General features: G+C 48.9%; 1 protein-coding gene across 14 annotated transcripts in view; it reads left to right on the top strand.

Annotated features, from left to right (window-relative positions):
• LOC109552438 (uncharacterized) overlaps window positions 1-17,884 on the top strand; it is a 32,067-nt gene extending 14,183 nt beyond the window's left edge. For 3 of the 14 annotated variants that reach the window (XM_073806611.1, XM_073806609.1, XM_073806610.1), the window contains exons 2-7: window positions 8,662-8,758; window positions 8,960-10,135; window positions 10,602-13,005; window positions 13,433-13,550; window positions 13,740-13,849; window positions 14,847-17,884. In XM_073806611.1, coding sequence (XP_073662712.1) covers window positions 12,425-13,005; window positions 13,433-13,550; window positions 13,740-13,849; window positions 14,847-14,958 — 921 coding nt within the window. In that variant the 5' untranslated portion in view covers window positions 8,662-8,758; window positions 8,960-10,135; window positions 10,602-12,424 and the 3' untranslated portion in view covers window positions 14,959-17,884. Of the gene's footprint in view, window positions 1-8,661; window positions 8,759-8,959; window positions 10,136-10,601; window positions 13,551-13,739; window positions 13,850-14,846 lie in introns of those variants that run through there. The other 11 variants (XM_073806613.1, XM_033858604.2, XR_012332667.1 and 8 more) reach the window with 10 other exon arrangements.
• Window positions 17,885-18,160: the final 276 nt, after the last annotated feature.

The following is an 18,160-nucleotide window of genomic DNA, read 5'->3' as shown; positions in this document are numbered from 1 at the left end:
GGACATTTGTATACCTTCTTTGGAGAAATGTCTACCAAGTCTTCCCCTCATGTTTGATGGGGTTTTGGGTTGTTTTGGTTTTTTAAAAATTTTTGTGTATTTATTTTTGGCTGCATTGGGTCTTCGTTGCTGCATGCAGGGTTTCTGTAGTTGCGGCGAGCAGGGGCTACACTTTGTTGCGGTGCGCGGGCTTCTCATTGTGGTGGCTTCTCCTGTTGCGGAGCATGGGCTCTAGGTGCGCGGGCTTCAGTAATTGTGGCTCATGGCTCTAGAGCACAGGCTCAGTAGTTGTGGCGCACGGACTTAGTTGCTCCGCAGCATGTGGGATCTTCCCAGACCTGGGATTAAACCCATGTCCCCTGCATTGGCAGGTGGATTCTTAACCACTGTGCCACCAGGGAAGACCCGGGGTTTTTGGTTGTTGTTGAGTTATAGGAGTTCTTTATGTATTCTGGATATTAACCTCTTGTCAAATATATAATTTGCAAATATTTCTCCCATACAGTGGGTTGTATTTTCACTCTGTTGATCATGTCCTTTAAATGCACAGAAATGTTCAATTTTGAGGTCCAATTTATCTATTTTTGCTTTCGTTGCCTGTGCTTCCCCTGCATTTGTGAAGCTGTGTCCTTTGTCATTACGGAGCCACTTTTCAAAACGTTCAGCATCGCTTTCCAGAGGACCTCTCTCCACTTCTCTCTAAACTGTTTGACACACAGATTCATGCTTAGTATGGTAATTATCCCAGCCACAAATACCACTTTGCCACACATTATGACAGTGGGCTATACTTATTCTCCTTGTAGGTACACATTCATAATCTGCAGAGCTTCTATATTGCATCATAAAATGAGTTGTAAAAGGCTTGTTTGCAACAGTGTGCAACCCCTGTGTGTGCCAGGCCACACTCCCAGGAGAAATTCTAAAGCTACACGAAATTACTTGATCTCTTTTAGCCCATTTGTCAGCTTACTGCGATTAACATCCAAAATGAGCACCCAGTGAGGTCATTTCAGGCTAATGCATCTTCCCCAAACAGTGTTCTGTTGGTCACATGAAATGATTGAGAGAATGTCCCATAATACAACATGCTTTGGAAAGAGGCAAATATAAGGAATAATTTTGGGGGGAAAAGCTCTACTTCCTATTCTAGCTGTAGAATAATTAATATAAAATAATAACAATAATAATAGCAGCAGAAATAATCACCATTTGTCGGGAGCCACTCCAGCCTGGCCATGAGCTCACTGCTTCACACACATTCTCACTGAATGCACACACCAGCTGTACGAGGAAGGCGCTCGTATTGTTCCCCATCTACAGGTGGGGAAATTGAGGCTCAGGCAGTGGAAGACACATGCTGGGAGAGCTGGGATTTGAACCTGTGTCTTTCAGAGCCCAGGCTCTTAATCACTACACGTTTCTGCTTTTATCTACCTGGTTTATGCCAGGCTGTGAGCGCCCGGCACTGGTGTGACCCAGAGAGGAGCCTGCCCAAGTGGTAGTGGGGGTTAAAATCCTCCTACTTTGCTGAAGCAAAGTTGGCTGCAGGGCTGGGGGCCCCACCCAGCTTGGTTCCTTCTGCCTGGTGGTTGGTAGTGCTTCGCACAGTGCAGGCTGATACTGGGAGGGGGCATCACAGGCGGCCCCTCCTGACCTCTGCTCAGGCAGGTTAGAAGCAGCTCACCAGCAGGCACTTGGAAGGAAAAGGGGAAGAAAGTTACCAGTCAGGTCAATTTTTTTTTTTTTTTGCGGTACGCGGGACTCTCACTCTTGTGGCCTTTCCCGTTGCAGAGCACAGGCTCCAGACGCACAGCCTCAGCGGCCATGGCTCATGGGCCCAGCCGCTCCGCGGCATGGGGGATCTTCCCGGACCAGGGCACGAACCCGCGTCCCCTGCATCGGCAGGCGGACTCTCAACCACTGCGCCACCAGGGAAGCCCTATTTTTTTAAAAAAATTATTTAATTAATTTATTTTTGGCTGCTTTGGGTCTTCTTTGCTGCGTCGGGCTTTCTCTAGCTGCAGCGAGCAGGGGCTACTCTTCGTTGTGGTACGCGGGCTTCTCATTGCGGTGGCTTCTCTTGTTGCGGAGCATGGGCTCTAGGTGCCTGGGCCTCAGTAATTGTGGCGCACGGACTTAGTTGCTCCGCGGCATGTGGGATCTTCCCAGACCAGGGCTCGAACCCGTGTCCCCTGCATTGGCAGGCGGATTCTTAACCACTGCGCCACCAGGGAAGTCCAGTCAGGTCAATTTTACACAAAGAAGTGACAACATAAAAACATCAGAGGCACAAGAGACCCTGGGTTGCCTCTGGCTTTGTTAAAAGGAGCTTATATTTTTATTTTTGGTAAGCTTTATCTTTTTATTATGGAAAATTTCAAACGTATATAAAAGTAGAGAGAATAATATATCTATCACCCAGCTTTAACAATTATAACTCACGCATAATCTTGTTTCATCTACATTCCACCCCAGTTCCTCTATCCCAATGGATTATTTTGAAGCAAATCCCAGACACTCTTAACATCTCAACCGTAGCTATTTGGCTGTATCTTTCTAAAAATTAAGAAAATCTTTTTTAAAAAAGAAAGCTGGGCTTCCCTGGTGGCGCAGTGGTTGAGAATCTGCCTGCCAATGCAGGGGACACGGGTTCAAGCCCTGGTCTGGGAAGATCCCACAGATCTCCACGGATGCCGCGGAGCAACTAGGCCCGTGAGCCACAACTACTGAGCCTGCGCGTCTGGAGCCTATGCTCCGCAACAAGAGAGGTCGCGACAGTGAGAGGCCTGCGTACCACAATGAAGAGGGGCCCCCGCTTGCCACAACTAGAGAAAGCCCTCGCACAGAAACGAAGACCCAGCACAGCCAAAAATAAATAAATAAATATATTAAAAAAGAAAAAGGCTATAGCCATAATACCATTATCACAGCTGGAGAAATTATCATCACACATATCTAGTCATTGTTTACATTTCTTTGATGGTCTCATAAATGTTTTTTGTACCTTGTAAAAAAGTCCATATATGTCCCTTTTAATCTATAATCCCCACCCCACCTCTCTGCCCTTGTCATTTATTTGTTGAAGGAACCTGGTTGTTTGTCCTGTAGAGTTTTCCTCAATCTGGACTGTATTCCTGTGAGTTCCTTTAACATGTTCCTCTGTCCTCTGTATTTCCTGTAATTAGATTTAAGGCTTGATGAGGTTCAGGTTCGATTTTTGGCCATAATACTTCACGGGAGGTATCCTGTCCTTCCATCAGGAGGCCCATAATGTCTTGTGATCTCTCTTTTTGTGAGGTTAGCAGTCATTGATGTCCACTGCCCAAGTTCATTCTTTCATTGGGGATTGCAAAGTGATGATATTCTAATTCTGTCTTCCTTCTTCATTTATTAGCTGGAATACTTGTAAAAGCGAAACTTCTCTTCTTCAACTTTTTAGTTACCCCAAGGTACAGTACAATATCCTTCATACATACAATACAGATAGTACAAAGACTTGATTCTTTAATAGTTCTCACATACTGAGTTGGTTTCCTGACATCCTTGGAGTTATTTTTTATTGAGTTATTATTATTAATTTTTTAGTATCATTATGAACATAGGGATTTAATGTTATTTGGTGTGTTTCAATCCCCTGCAATTATTATCCTTATTGATACTCAAATGATCCCACAAGACCAGAGTGAAGCTCTTTGGATTGGCTCCTGCAGCCTTTTGACCTCAGTAGGCTTTGATAACTTCCTTGCTTTCTGGAATAGCAAGATGCCCAGGTTTGTCTTGGACATTTTCTGCCCCAGACCTGGAATCAGCCATTTCTTCCAGGATCCCTGGTTTCTTGGAGTGGGTAGTGGTATTTAGAGACCACAGTTAAGGTTTAAGGGATGCTTATTGCCATTGGGTTGGTCATTGTTTCTGGGCATTTTCAGTGGACAGAGCTAGGAAATACATTTGTTTTTTTAAAGATTGAATATATCGTGAGTCATAACTACCCAAACTTGGAAGCAACAAAGATGTCCTTTAGAAGGTGAATGGATAAACAAACTAGTATATCCACACAATGGAACGCTATTCAGTGGTAAAAAGAAATGAGGCACCAAGCAATGAAAAGACATAAAGGAGCCTTAAATGTATATTGCTAGGTGAGAGAAGTCAATCTGAAAAGGATACATATTGTATGATTCCAACTATACGATATTCTGAAAAAGGCAAGACTCTGGAGACAGATCCGTGGTTGCCAGGAGTTGGGGGGTGGGTGGGAGGGCTGAATAGGCAGAACACAGGGGATTTTTAGGGCACGGAAACTATTCTGTATGATACTACAATGGTGGATACGTGTCATTGTATGTTTGTCACAACCCTTAAAATGTGCAGCACCTAGACTGAATCCTAATATCAACTATGGACCTTGGGTCATAATTATATATCAGTATTAGCTCATCAGTTGTAACAAGTGTACTCCACTAATGCAAGATGTTAAATAATGGGGGAAATTGGGGGAGGTGGAGGTGAAGGGGTATATGGGAACCCTTGGTACTTTCTATTCAATTTTTCTGTAACCCTAAAACTGCTAAAAAAATAGTCTGTTAATTTATTTTCAAAATATGAGTTCAATTGACATTTCTAATTTAAATTCAGGGCTATAGTGTTTTTACTTAGTCTCATCCGTCTTACATCTGCATATCCTTTCTCACATGCTGTGTGTCCTTTCTTCCCAGTTCCCAGTGAAAGATACACTCATTTGCTAAGTCCTACTCTACACAATACTCTCAGATGAGAATACCAATACCACCAAAAGTGCAATTATTGATTTTTTTCTTTTGCAGTTTATTTATTTTTACTTTGCCTTTAGGGAATACCTTATTAGGGATGGACAGTCAAGACTGCTGTGTTTTAGTCGCTTGGAGGAAATCCTCTCCATGTATCTCTCACCAACTTGCCATAAGTCAGCTTTTTGTTTGTTTGTTTTCCTTTTGTTATTTGGAATTTCTTTTCCAAACATTTAACATGTTTAAAATATGGTTATGGAGAATATTTGCCTGGTTTCCAACTCAGGTCCACAATCATGGAATATTACAAGTAGTCTAGCTTCTGTCTCCGCCCCTCTACCCTGTTCCCTTCCTCTCCTGTTAGATAACTTTTGCTGCTTCAAATTTTTCATTTAGCCTTTCATTTTATTTATTTCTTAATGTATATTTATTTATTTTATTTTATTTTTGGCTGCGTCGGGTCTTAGTTGCGGCACGCAGGATCTTCATTGCGGCATGCGGGCTTCTCTCTAGTTGAGGCGCACAGGCTCAGTAGTGGTGCCGCATGGGCTCAGTAGTTGTGTCATGCGGGCTTAGTTGCCCTGCGGCACGTGGGATCTTAGTCTCCTGACCAGGGATCGAACCCACATCCCCTGCATTGGAAGGCGGATTCTTAACCACTGGACCATCAGGGAAGTCCCTATCCTTTCATTAGATAATTCTTAGATAAATAAGAATATAGTCTACACACTCTTCTCCAAATTTTAAACCAAATTTCTTTCTAGTCAACCTCCAAATACTGGCAGAGGAAGGCCTGACCCCAGACTTTGTACACCGTCAGAATCCACCCAATGTGAAATACATTATTTCTGTTCTTTGTTGAGGGCCTACTGCTATTTCCAGGTTTGTATAAAAAGATTTCTGTGTGTTAGTTGAGCCTTCAGACAATCCCATGAGGTAGGTATTATTCCCCTATTTTGCAGAAGTGGGAACTGGAACTTAACGAACTGGGATTTGAACTCCTTTCTCCCTTATTTCACCCATTTGTTCATAAGTATTTCCAAAGTTCCTAACTCTGTTTCAGACCCCATCCCAGGTACTGGGATACAGAGATGAACCAGGCAGGGTCCTGTCCTCATGGGGCTCACATCTAGGGGATCATTCATGTCTGAGCATCTGTTCATCTGTCGGTCCTCCACTGCACAGGGAATGCCTCAAGGGAATCTGTCTGATCCACTCGAAGTGAGAGCCCCGCACAGCAGAAACCAGTGGATGTTTGTTGAAAGAATAAATAAATAAATGAAGAAAGAAGGTTGAAAGAAGAACAAAGCTTGTGGTTGTAATGGAAGTCTTATGCCTCTTATACTCAGAAACCTTTGTTAAAAATTTAATAACTTTTAAGTTATGGATATAATGCACCTCATTATAGAAAATTTGGAAACTATAGAAAAGCGCAAATGAGAAAATAAAAATAATCCATAATACTAGCCTCCAAAGTTAGTCTTTTTCTGTATTCCTTTGGGCTTTTTTATGTATGAATATCTTTTTTTAAGATGCAACATTTGGATCTTGCTATATATCTATATATAGATAGATATATCTATATCTATAGATAGATAGATAGATAGATCTATAGATAGATAGATAGATAGATCTATATCTATAGATAGATAGAAAGAGATATCTGTAGTTTGCATTTAAAAACCTCACTAACGATGTATAATGAACATTTTCCTATTCGAAAATCTTTTCAAACCTAAGTGTCTCCTTAGAGGTTGGATTTATTTTCACCAGTGACTACATCCTTTACCATATAAAATAATTATAAGCTCAAGACTGAGGTTAAGTCATAATGGGAAGCATATTTAGCAGGTTTCTAGGCAGCGCACTGGGCCCCAGCCATGACCATACAATCTTTCCCCAGCAAACGCCCAGGGAAATGCCTTGAGAATGTCGGCTGGAGGCGTCAGCCTTACTTGGCTCCTTTAATACTCGGAGTTATATTATCAGCATATTCACTTTCTACAGTTCTGATCTCTGCAGGTACCACTAAAATTCTCTCTTGGCTGCAGAGGAACTGTATACAGGCATCAGAGTGTGATTAAAGGCTGTCTCTGGAGTCAGACTCACCCTAAGCCCGGCTCCACATGAGACGGCTGTGTGATCTCGGCAAGGACATTCACCTCTCTTGGCTTCAGTTCCCTCATCTGTAACACAGAGCAGCACGTGCTCACACCTCCACAGGCGGTCACGGGGACTCAACAGCACAATGCCTGGCACATGATAGGTCACCAATAAACATCAGATATTATAACTTGTGTTTGGAGCGTTTTTTCTTCTATCCAAGTGGCATTTGCCATTCTCTGGTGTGAGGGTTGCTCTTGACAACTCGTCTTGATAGAAAGATATGAAGCAACTGGATGACCAACCATCTTAGAAGGAAGCATTGGACACAAGGGTCTCAGGTGTGCCCTGACCCCACCCTGACCTTAAGCGGTCAGGCATCCTAAACACATTGACAGGGGATTATGACTTTATTTCGTTTCTAAACTCATCAAAATACTACACAAGTAATCATGGAAGCCAATATCACACAGTAACGAAGTTTCCGGTCTTTAGAGCTAGACAATGAAGGTTCAAATCTCTGCCTCCTTACTTACTATCTGTATCATTTTGAACAAACTATTTCCCATCTCTGAGCTGCAGCTTCCTCTTAGTAAGTTGGAGATAACTGCAGTGGACAGCTTTTCCCCCTCCCATCCAGCATCCATTACCCTGCTTTTGCTGTTGCTTTGGGAGAACCAATTCTCTCCTACCCTGAACTATGATTTCACTCCCTGGCTCTGTGACTGGGGCATGTGACCTGGGCTTACGCCAATCAGTGCACCCATCACCTGACCACAGAGATTGGTTGGTGGGTGGTCATGTGACCCACGCCAGTCCAATGGAGTAGCCCTTAGGGCCTTTGAGAACCACTTCTTCTCCATAGCCTTGCAGTTGTGAGGGTGCGACTGGCTCCTGCTTCAAAGCCATCTTGCTCCCAAATGGGAACATGCTCCAGGGGAATAGAGTCAAGAGAAACCAGTTGTGGACAAATTTTGAGCCCCTGCTTGAAGCCCAATCATGATTTTCCATTGACACAAGTGAATTAATCCTCTTTCTTTGCTTAAACCAGTTTGAATTGGGTATTCAAACTGGGTATTCTGTCACTTTCAACAGAAAGAATCCTGTCTCCCAGAATTGTTATAAGGATTAGATAAGGAAACGTATAGAAAGCGCTCAGTGCAGTACTTGGAACAAAGTATGTGCTTAATAAATGGTAGCTATTTATATTGTTGTCATTATAACTTTGTAGAAAAGCAAGAAAATCAGATAAAACAAAAAATATCAGGGAAAACAGTGCACATTATTCCTAATTTCACCTCTTAGGGATAATCAGGTAACTATTTTGAAATATTCTTCTTCCAGACATTTTCATATATATATATTCATAAAAGCCAAAATGGGATTATGCTCTAATACTGTATTATAACCTATTTCACTCAGAAATCAAACACAGCACAAAGGTATATCTGCACAGCACAGTTGTTCGTAACAGCGGCATAGCATTCTATGTTTTTGTTGAATACAGATTGTCTCCAAGTTATTTTTGTATTAATGATGTTGTGACGGCATTTTCTATCATCTGTCAATCGGTTGATCTGTATCTTGATGCATTTCATAATTTTCTAATGATCAGTGTCTAAGACGAGGATTGCAGAGTCAAAGAGTTTCACAGATTTAAAAACCTACCTTGTAATTTTTATTGGAATGTTTAGTTTTTGAATAAAACACGTCTTGGTCTCTTCAGGATGCTATAACGGAATCCCAGAGTCCGAGTTGCTTATAAACAACAGAAATTTATTTCTTCCAGTTCTGGAGGCTGAGAAGTCCAAGATGAGCGGATTCGGTGCCTGGTGAGGACCCTCTTCCTGATTCATAGACACCTGTGTCCTCACGTGGTGGAAGGGGTGAGAGAGCTCTCTGGGGTCTCTCTTCTATAGACGCTAATCCCATTCGTGAGGATGGAGCCCTCATGACCTAATCACCTCCCAAAGGCCCCACCTCCAAATACCATCACATTGGGGATTAGGCTTCAACCTTGAATGTGGGTGGGGATACAAACATTTAGCCTGTAGCAATATTATCAAACATTTAACTGTCTTTTCCAGATGGCAGGGATCCCAGTTCTGTGGGCTCCACATCTTCTCTGCATCAGACACTTTTACAGGTCTGATGTCATGAGTTCTCAAGACTCCCCTGGAGGGGAGGGACGGTGATCTCCATAACTCTGATCGCAGCAGCCCCTTCACTCAGGAGACCTCGCACATTGAAGGGCCCCATTCTTCTTGGTGTTTCAGGGAGACCCCAAGGGGTGTAGAACGTGCACCCACAGGTAAGTCCTGGTTGTCATTTTACTTTGAAAGGAAAATATAGAATTGATTTATTTGCAGACGACATGATCATCCATGTAGAAAAATCCAATGTAATCTACAAAAAAGCTGCTAAAACTAATTATTGAGATATAATTCACGCAAGTCCTTGTTGTCATTTGACAATTCCTTCACCCTCCCTCACCTCCTATGCCATTGCCCTGTGAACAAACTTCACCACTGTGGTCACTGGCCACACAGAGACACTCCTCGCCGCAGACTTCCTGTGCGCTGATGACCTTGGAAGGGAAGGGGAGGTCATTCCTCTGGGTTTTGTTCGGTTAGGGGGATCCGCAGCAGCGCTGCTTGGGCACACGAAGGGGCAGAGTTTAGTGAAGTGAGGCTTCCTTCCGCACAGTTCTTTTTCTCCCCAGGGAGCAGTCAGGAGAGTCAGGAGAGCTGTGTCCACGTGAGTGCTGAGCCGCACTGCCACCCACAGCGGTCACATCCTGCCGGCGCCCCGCTCTGCTCCTCAGGCCCTGGGCTCAGTCTGGCTCTTTTCCTCTCCCAGGGGCCCACTGCTCCTCCTGGGTACTCTGCTCCCATGTTCCCCCAGGCTGTCACATGTCACACGTCCGAACCCACAGTGGGTGAGCTTCACATCTACCCCAGGATGCTGCTGGGTCCTCAGTGGGCGCAGTAGCTGTCGAGCAGAAGCGTGTTGCTGGACTTCGACGTGGCTGCCCCTCCACCCCGGTCGGAGGGTCCGTTCCCGTGGTGCAGATGCAGAGATGGTGGTTCACAGAGAGGACCGTACCTGCCCAAGTTCTCCCCTCAAGTTATGACGGAGCCCGAATTTGTGCCATTTCTCTCTGATGCCAAGTTCTGTGCTAGTTCTGCTGTGTCCTCCAGGACCGGCCGTTTCCCGCCAGCTTCTGAAACCCACGAGGGGAGAGGCTCTGAGCCGGGAGGAGGGTAGGTGGAGGGATGTGAGAAGCGTGAATGGTACGGCGCTCTGCGCAAGGGTAACTGGGCAGCTTCTCCCATCCACATCCCTGGACTCTAGTCCCACGCGCTCGGTCCCCAGGGCCACCCGTGGAAACCTTCTCTTCCTCAAATCCTACTACCAGACCCAGCTTTCTGCCCCTGGGGCTCCTGGGTTCAGGGGCCCTTCACCTGCCTGAGCCCTGGGTGGTGTTGGGATGGGGTTGGGCGGGAGGGAGGCTGGGTGTTGACAGGCAGCTGGGCTCACCGGCTGTGGGCCTGGCCCCTCCCCCCACCCTTCCTCCCCTTCCCAGCTGGCTCCGAAAGGGAAGCGGGGTGGGGGCAACTTCACAGGGAAACTTTTGTTCTTGCCCAGAACAGACACAGGCTGGGGACCGAGCTTCCCCTTGGCTGCCACGGAGACCGGGGCCACTTGAGTTCATGTTTATTTTCACAGTGTGGATTCCATGGAGATAATCGGCCCTGACGGGGCAGCCCTGGAAGAGGGCTCGGGACTCTGCGGAGTGCCTACTATGTGCTAGGCCCGAGGTAGGCGGGAGCCAATGAGATCCCAACCCCCAGAGATCAGATGCTGACTGATCACACTCGACGGAGGAGGAGGCCGCCAAGGTGCAGAGAGGGGAAGCCACTTGCCCAAGGTCACACAGCAGGTTAGCAGAGTGCTGGAAGGGGAGGCCACACGCTCCCCTGGGCTCTTTCTACTTTTATGCCTGAGTTACTGGCAAAGCAACTCAGCCACCCTGGGGCTTCACGGAAGAGGCACTGCCCAGGGTTCCCCACAGGCCGGGGTCCGTGAAGCAGGATGGGTAAGAGCGTGGACCTCTCTTCCAAGGCGCTCCAGTCCAAGCCGAGGCCTCGGGCAAGCAGTGTTCTCTGAGCCCTAGTCTCCTCCTCTGTGCAACGGGACTGATGACAGCGTCTGTCTCGTCAGAGCCGTGCAGCTTGACGAGGGGGGAGAACTCAGTAATAACCATTGTTATTATACTAGTATCACTGCTAGTCTTCCATCCTACCCAGTGCCACACCCTCGGGCTCACCGCGGACCCAGGAGTGTCCTACAAGATGTGTCAGTGCTGTTCCCGAGTGGCAGCTTCTCCTGCCGAGGCCGTGAGGGGCGTGAGGGGGGGCTGGCCTGTGTGTGAATCCCGACCGCTTGTCATCCCTGGGAGCAGACCAGGGATTTCACAAGGAATCACCCCCAGCCCCTCCCCGGTCGGGCCAGCAGCCCTCGCCCTGCCGCATCCTCCTCAGGGCACCGCTGGACCACCCATCCCCTGGCCCAGGCCCTCCCCCAAATCCACCCTCGCCGTTATTTAATTTTTTTTTTCTGTATTTACTTTTCCCACCACTTCATTTCATTCCTGAAATACACCTCAAAGCCCCATAGACCCAACTCACCAGGCCAGTCGTGAGTCCGCCAGTAAGACCGGCATCGGACGCGTGAGGACCCGAGGAAACAGCCGAATCAAAAACCAAACATGGAACCAATAAAATCTTTAACCTGACACTACAAACTTCCCACAGACTTCAGAGAAATACCTCGAGAAGTGCACGACCTTTTAGTTTCTCCCCAAGGCTACCACCTCCTCCAGCGGGGTCTTTCTAAAATACAGATTTGACCTTGTCACTTCCCGGCTTCAGAACCCTTCGATGGCTCCTCATTATTTATTATTCTTATTCGCTTGCATTTATCGAGGTCCTCTGCTCGCTGGGTCCTGTGCTGGATGCCTTTCATGCATTTGTTCCCATGGGGCAGGGACTGTTGCTATCCTGGTCTCAGGGAAGAGGGAGCAGCGGTGCGGGGGGACCGCAGGGTCACGAAGCTGCTGAGTGGCGGAGCTGGGATGCAAACTCGGGTCAGCCTGCGTCCAGAGCCGGGGCCTCTCCAGCTCTCTGCGGCCCTGCTGGAGGCCTCAGCCCGCCCTTGACGAGCTCCCCGGCCTGGGGTCCGGCCGCTTTTCCCTCCGCCCCCTCTGGGTTGACCTTCCTACTCGTCACTTCTGTCACTCAGTCTCAGTGTGGGAACCACGCTCCCAGCACGGGCTCCGGACCTCAACCTTGGTCTCCGCAGGGACCTCCTCGTCTCCAGTCACCGATCAGCTCCTGTGGCTTGAACTCCTGACTCACCAGCGGCTCTTCAACTGCCCCATTTTGAGATAACAGCCCTTCCTTGACCTTGAGGCTCCTGCTAGCTACCACCTTCTATCTCTTTTTCCATCTCCTGCCAAGCTCTTAAAAGCCCAGTGTGTGCCCCCCCATATGCCCGCCTCGTCACCCCCACCCACCCCTCAGCTCTTTGCACTCTCCTCCCAAGTCTCCCCTGAAATGGCCCCGGGTGAGGCCACCTCTGACCCCTGGGTCATCTCGTCCACTTGTCCAGCTTCTGGGCTTCATCTTACCTCCTGCTTACCCCCTGTCTCCTCTGGTTCACCACCTTCTGGCTGCTTCTACTCCAGCTACTTCTTGACAACTCTTCCTTTGCCCCCTGTCCTGAATGTTGGTGCACATGGACCACGCTCCCTGGGGGAACTCAGCCACCACGACCACAGGGGTGATGTCCAAACCTGCACCCCAGCTCTGGCTTCCCTCTTGACCCACAGAGCCAACCGCCTCCTGGTGTCCTGGTGTCTTCGCTGGGACACCCTTCTGGCCCCACAGACTCAGCACATCCGCATCGGAGCACCTAATGAGACTTCCTCTTGGGCTGCCCATCTCGGGGACATCACCATCAGCCTCCAACCAGGCGTGAAGTCGGAGCATCCTGTAGACGCCTCCCTCTTCTCCTGTGTTCTTCACTCCTGCTGCGAGCGGGGCACCGGGTCCTATCACTTCTACCTTCTGTACGTCCTCTGTTACCCCTCCTCCGCGTCCCCCGGCCCACCGCCCTCGTTCAGGCCACCATATTCTCTTGCCTTCTCGCTGGTCTCCCATCTCCAGCCCTGCTCCTCTAAACTCTTCTCCCTACTGTACAGAGAGCCACCTCTCTCAAAGGCAAATTTGATTCGGTTATGTCCCTTCAGTGGCTCCCCGTTGTTCTTGCAATGAAGCCCACCTCAGTAAAACCCACCATGGCCCCTGCCAGCCTCTCTGTCCTACTTTCTTGTTGGGGCATCTTGGGTCAGCCCACTACCCTCTCTTGCCAGTCTCCCAGGCTCAGTATCAGCACGAACTGCGTGCAGATCCCCGTCACTCGGGGCTTTGCTGCCTCCACGCTTTTATATGCGCCGTTCCTTCTGCGTTGAACACCCTTCCCCTCTGGTCCTCCAGGCAAACTACTGTTCCTTTTCAAGTCTTGACTCGGATGCCACCTGCCTTTGACTCCCCTGGAGGTCTCAGGTGCCCCTTCTCCTGTGGTCCTAGTGGAGCTTACACAGGCACCGTGGAAGTGAGTATTTGTCATATTGTAAGAGTCTTGTTACCTCTGTCCGGCTCCCTCACCCCCACCCCCACTGGATGGGGAGTTTCTTGAGGGTTCGGCTCAGGAAGACTTTAACTCTGGGCCTCTAGTGCTCAGCCCAGCGTCCAGCATGGAGAGGGAGCTCAACGAGTATTTGTTGGATTGCCTCCAATTCAGAAATGGAAAGAAAAGAAGAGAAAAGAAAAAAGGAAAGAAAAGAAAAAGAAAAAGTGGACTGGAAGTTTGGAAGATCACCTGGGTGGGGCTTGGAGGACCAATAGCCAAAGGTTAGTGAATTGGGGTTTCAAGCCCGAGCCAAACCTGGGGGGGGTCTCTTGGGCTGTGTAATCCAACACCCCCCCCCAACACACATCTCAGGGTGTGGCGAGTCCTGCAAACTCTGGGGCTACAACTGGGCTTCCAGCTTCCTGGATGAGACCTGCCCGGGCTCTTGCAGCCAAACACATGTGGCTTTAAACTTCAGTCCATCTTCCCAGCTGTGTGACCTTGGGCAAGTCCCTTCACTTCCTCCAAACCTGTCCCCGCTCTTGCAGCTCGATGGTAATCTCCACAGGGCTGCATGGATTCAATGAGGTGATCTCAGTAGGGTAGCTAGGCTAGTGCCGGCACCTAGTGGGTGCTCAGGAAATGTTTTTTCACGTGATCATGCAGCCTTGGGGGCCTCCCTGGTGACGCCGCCACCCCCTACCCCCTGGGGAGACCTGGCCTGACAGAGGGTAACGATCAGTAATGTGCCAGGCACCGTGCTTGGTGCCCTACTGCATTATCCCATACCATCCTCTCCATTTACCAATGAGGAACCTCAGGTTCAGAGAGGTCAGGCTACTTGCCCAAGGTCACACAGCCAGTGAGTGACACCGGGATTTGAAATCAGGATGACTTCTTAAAGGCTGGTCTGGTCTGTGTGTCCCTCCAGGCCAGGCTCGCCCAGACGGCTCCTGGTCCTGGACAGGCCCAGGTTCCCTTGAAGCTCTCCCAGCCAGGCAGGCTCTTCCCATTCCCCCCGCCTCCCCTCTGCCCACCGCTAGATCTGTTTAAACTAGCTGAGCAGGGTGAGGTGGGGAGGCCGCGGAGAAGGTACAGAGATGTTTGTTTTCCTTGGGGGTTTATATCAACATTGGTCTTGACATTTCGCCTGTTATTATGTGTGGTTCTTTAGAGGGTGAAATAATATTTTCTTTTGCTTGAGAAAAGGACAAAGTTCAGACAGAGCTCTTGGCCCCAAATGGATTTTCCTCCTTCTCTGCTTTCCATGTGCCATAGCTACTCCGAGTTCCTTGGAGCCATTGCTGCGGGCAGACATCCTCTCTGGCCGCAGGTATCGTCAGCAAGCTGTGCGTGCGCCCGGGTGCCGCAGACTCGCTGTGTGCTGTAAATACCGTCCGTTTGCCGGGGATGCAGTGTGTGGGCTGCACCTGGTGTTGCCCCCATGTGCACACGTGTGTGCCACGGGCTCTGTCTGCATCCTCCAAATTTGTTCTTTCCTTAGACACACGTGGCTGGTACACACACCATGCTGTGTGCCGTCACCACCTTGGACATACCCCAGGGTTGGTGCACACAGGTGGCACTGATGGTGTACACTGCGGACTGTTGGTGACTCCCAGACATGACTGGGTGTCTGGAGATACAGACGTTCTCCTCGATGTGAGGAGAAAACCCCCGAGCTCCAGACTCAGCCTGGGCGCTGAGTTGTATGTGGGTCCCCTCAGCGGGTGGAGGCCGCTGTGTGCTCTGGGTCTGTTCCCTTCAGGTAATGACGAGCCCAGCCACCGGATGGCCATAGCCCCAGATTAGCTTGTAGCTGTATCACTCTGATCTCAGCCTCTGTCTCCACGTGGCCTTCTCCCCGTGGGGGTCTCCTCGGTGTGTGTCTGAATGTCCCCCTCCTTTCTCTTATAAAGACACTAGTCATTGGATTTTGGTCCCACCCTAATTCAGTGTGACCTCATCCTAGCTTAACTAATTACATCTGCAAAGACCTTATTTCCAGATAAATTCACAGGCTGAGATTCCAGTTGGACATGAATTGGTGGGGGGGAGCTATTCAACCTAGCACAGCCCCCATTCCTTGAGCTCTTTTTGAGAAGAACTGAGTTAAACCCTATCATACATTATCTCATTTAATCCTCCTGCAACCTACAGAGATGGGTGTGGTCTTCCCCATTTTATAGTCGAGGCGGCTGAGGCTCAGAAGGGGAACTTCACTTGCGCAAGGACACACAGCCAGAGGGGGTCCAGGCTTCGGCCCCAGGTCTGCTGGGGTCACGCTGCCCTGTGCAGCAGGGACAGTTCCATACACACCCTGCATCCTCAACTCAGGGTTTCTCAACCAAGCTCTACGGACATTTGGGCCTGATTAATTCTTCATGTGAAGGGCTGTCCTTGCTCTGGAGGATTAAACATACTGACTTCTACCCACTAGATGCCAGTAGCACCCTCCTTCCAGCTATGACCACCCAAAATGCCCCTGACATTGCCAAACGTGCCCCGGGAGGGTGGCTAACTTTGCCCTTGGTAGAGAACCCCTGCTCTAGACCCTGCATCCTCTGGTGAGGATGTGGTCTGTGTGAGTGGACCGGGGCTTGCCTCTTAGGTCTGACAATGAGGTTCAGGGTCCTAGGTGGGAAGAATAATGAAGACAGTGCCTATGTCCGGGGCTCCTGCATGCGGTATCTTGCTTCGTCTCCACCCCAACCCCTGAGGAAGCCCCCCCTGGGAGGCTGGTGAAATCAGGGACGCTCAGTACTTTTAGTACCTTTGCCATTTTGCAAAAGGAAGTCCATGTCGTCAGCTCTCCCAGGCTGCTCTCTGGGGCGTTGGTGATACTTCCTAATATCCCAGTTGATTTAGAAGCTCAAGGCCATCAAGGCTCCAGGAGAGGATTATCTGTCCCCAAAACTGTTCCAAGTGCTCTCTGACTGGTGGATTTCAATACTTGCTTCTCTGTTGACTTTTAGCACCTTCAAGGGCAAGGTCCTCTCTGGGTGGATCCAGAAGGTAACATCCTATTTTTCAGAAAAGCAGCATCTTCTCTCCCCAGGATGAAGCCCTATCAGCTTACTAGGTATTCTGTTCTAACGATGCCTGACCCAGCTGATGCATGCGGAGTCCTGGCTTTTCAGTCTAATGTGCTCAGAGAGGAGCAGTCAGACTTGGTCGGGGTCATTCCTTTCAACCAAGCACCAAGTGTGCACCAGGCCCAGTTTCAGGTGTTGGAGGTGGAACCCCATGGAGCCTGCAGTCTAGCTGGGCAGAGAGGAAAACACAAGTCAAACAAGCAAACACAGTCGTCAGGAGCATAAAAGATGCTGAGATGGGGGAACCAGGGACTGGGAACGGGCCGCCAGGGAGGGACTCTGTCTCAGTCTGGGCCCCCCAGAAAGCAGGGCCTGAGACAAGGCATCAGTGCAAGTACTTTGTGAGGAGCGTGATCCCAGGGAGGATTGAGGGACGCAGAACGAACCGGGGAGGAGGGAGAGTCAGTGTGAGGGCCTGTCATCAAGCTGGCCTCTGCTATCTAGGGACAGTGTCTGCTCAAATCCATGGGACAAGTGGCGAGATGGGGGAAGGGTTTGTCCACCACACCAGTCCCCCGTTGCTCAAAGGTTTACCCCATTTTCTGGTCACTGGTTCGCCCCATTGGGCATTATCTCTTCCTGAACGTTTGGGTTGCCAATGTGTGGGCTCCAAGTGGGTTTCCACCATGCAATGTGGAGGGAGAAACCCCAAGGCAGGAGGTGAGCTGAGGGTCGCCCAGCCTGAGTGAGGCATTGCCCTACTGCCCCTACGCATCCACAGTGTTCAACGGTGTCCAGACAGCATCTCCGAGGAGGTGACATTTGGACTGGGGCCTGAGATGAGAATGAACCAGCCTTGTGCCTGACCCTCTGAGCCACCTGTGAGGAAACCTTCCAGAAAGAACATGTGCTTGTGGCTTTTATGGGTTGTGTCTTGACCTTTGGGGAGACCTTGGGCCAAGCCTTGTAAGCCTAGCTGGTTTTCTAATGCCTACGCAGAACCAACTCTGGGTCCGGCAGAGTTGGCGCCTGTAGGGAGTGCCCCCTGGGAAGTTAGAAGAGATGTCCGGTGACATAAACCAGGGGTTGGAACCTTCGTGTTTGATGATAATTGTTGATACTTTGGTGGCTCTGGAGCTGTTTTGCAGGGCTGTCCGGTCGAATGCATAAAATATATGCAATTAAAGATTTCTAGGAGTCGTAGTAAAATAGAAACAGGTGAAATTAATTTCAATAAAAGATTATTTAATCCAATATATCCAAAATGTTATTATTTCAACATAGAGTCGATATAAAAATAAATGAGATAGTTTATATTATTTCATTCGTATATGTGTTCACAATCTGGTGTGTATTTTATACCAGCTGCAGGTGTCATTGGTACTGGCTGGACCTCAAGTGCTCAGTGGCTACACGGGGCTACGGGCTAGAGTTGCACAGCTCTAGAGGTTAGAAGTAGAGTTTTTTGTGTGTATTCAGATGATGTGTTTCCATTATCACAAACCGGAAGACTTTTAGTGGACAACTGGCCCCTCGGCAATCACTGGCCCAGGAGTC

This window comes from Tursiops truncatus, chromosome 6 (genome assembly GCF_011762595.2).
Source record: "Tursiops truncatus isolate mTurTru1 chromosome 6, mTurTru1.mat.Y, whole genome shotgun sequence".
Lineage (NCBI taxonomy): Eukaryota > Metazoa > Chordata > Mammalia > Artiodactyla > Delphinidae > Tursiops > Tursiops truncatus.
This window is presented reverse-complemented; position numbering and strand designations above follow the sequence as displayed.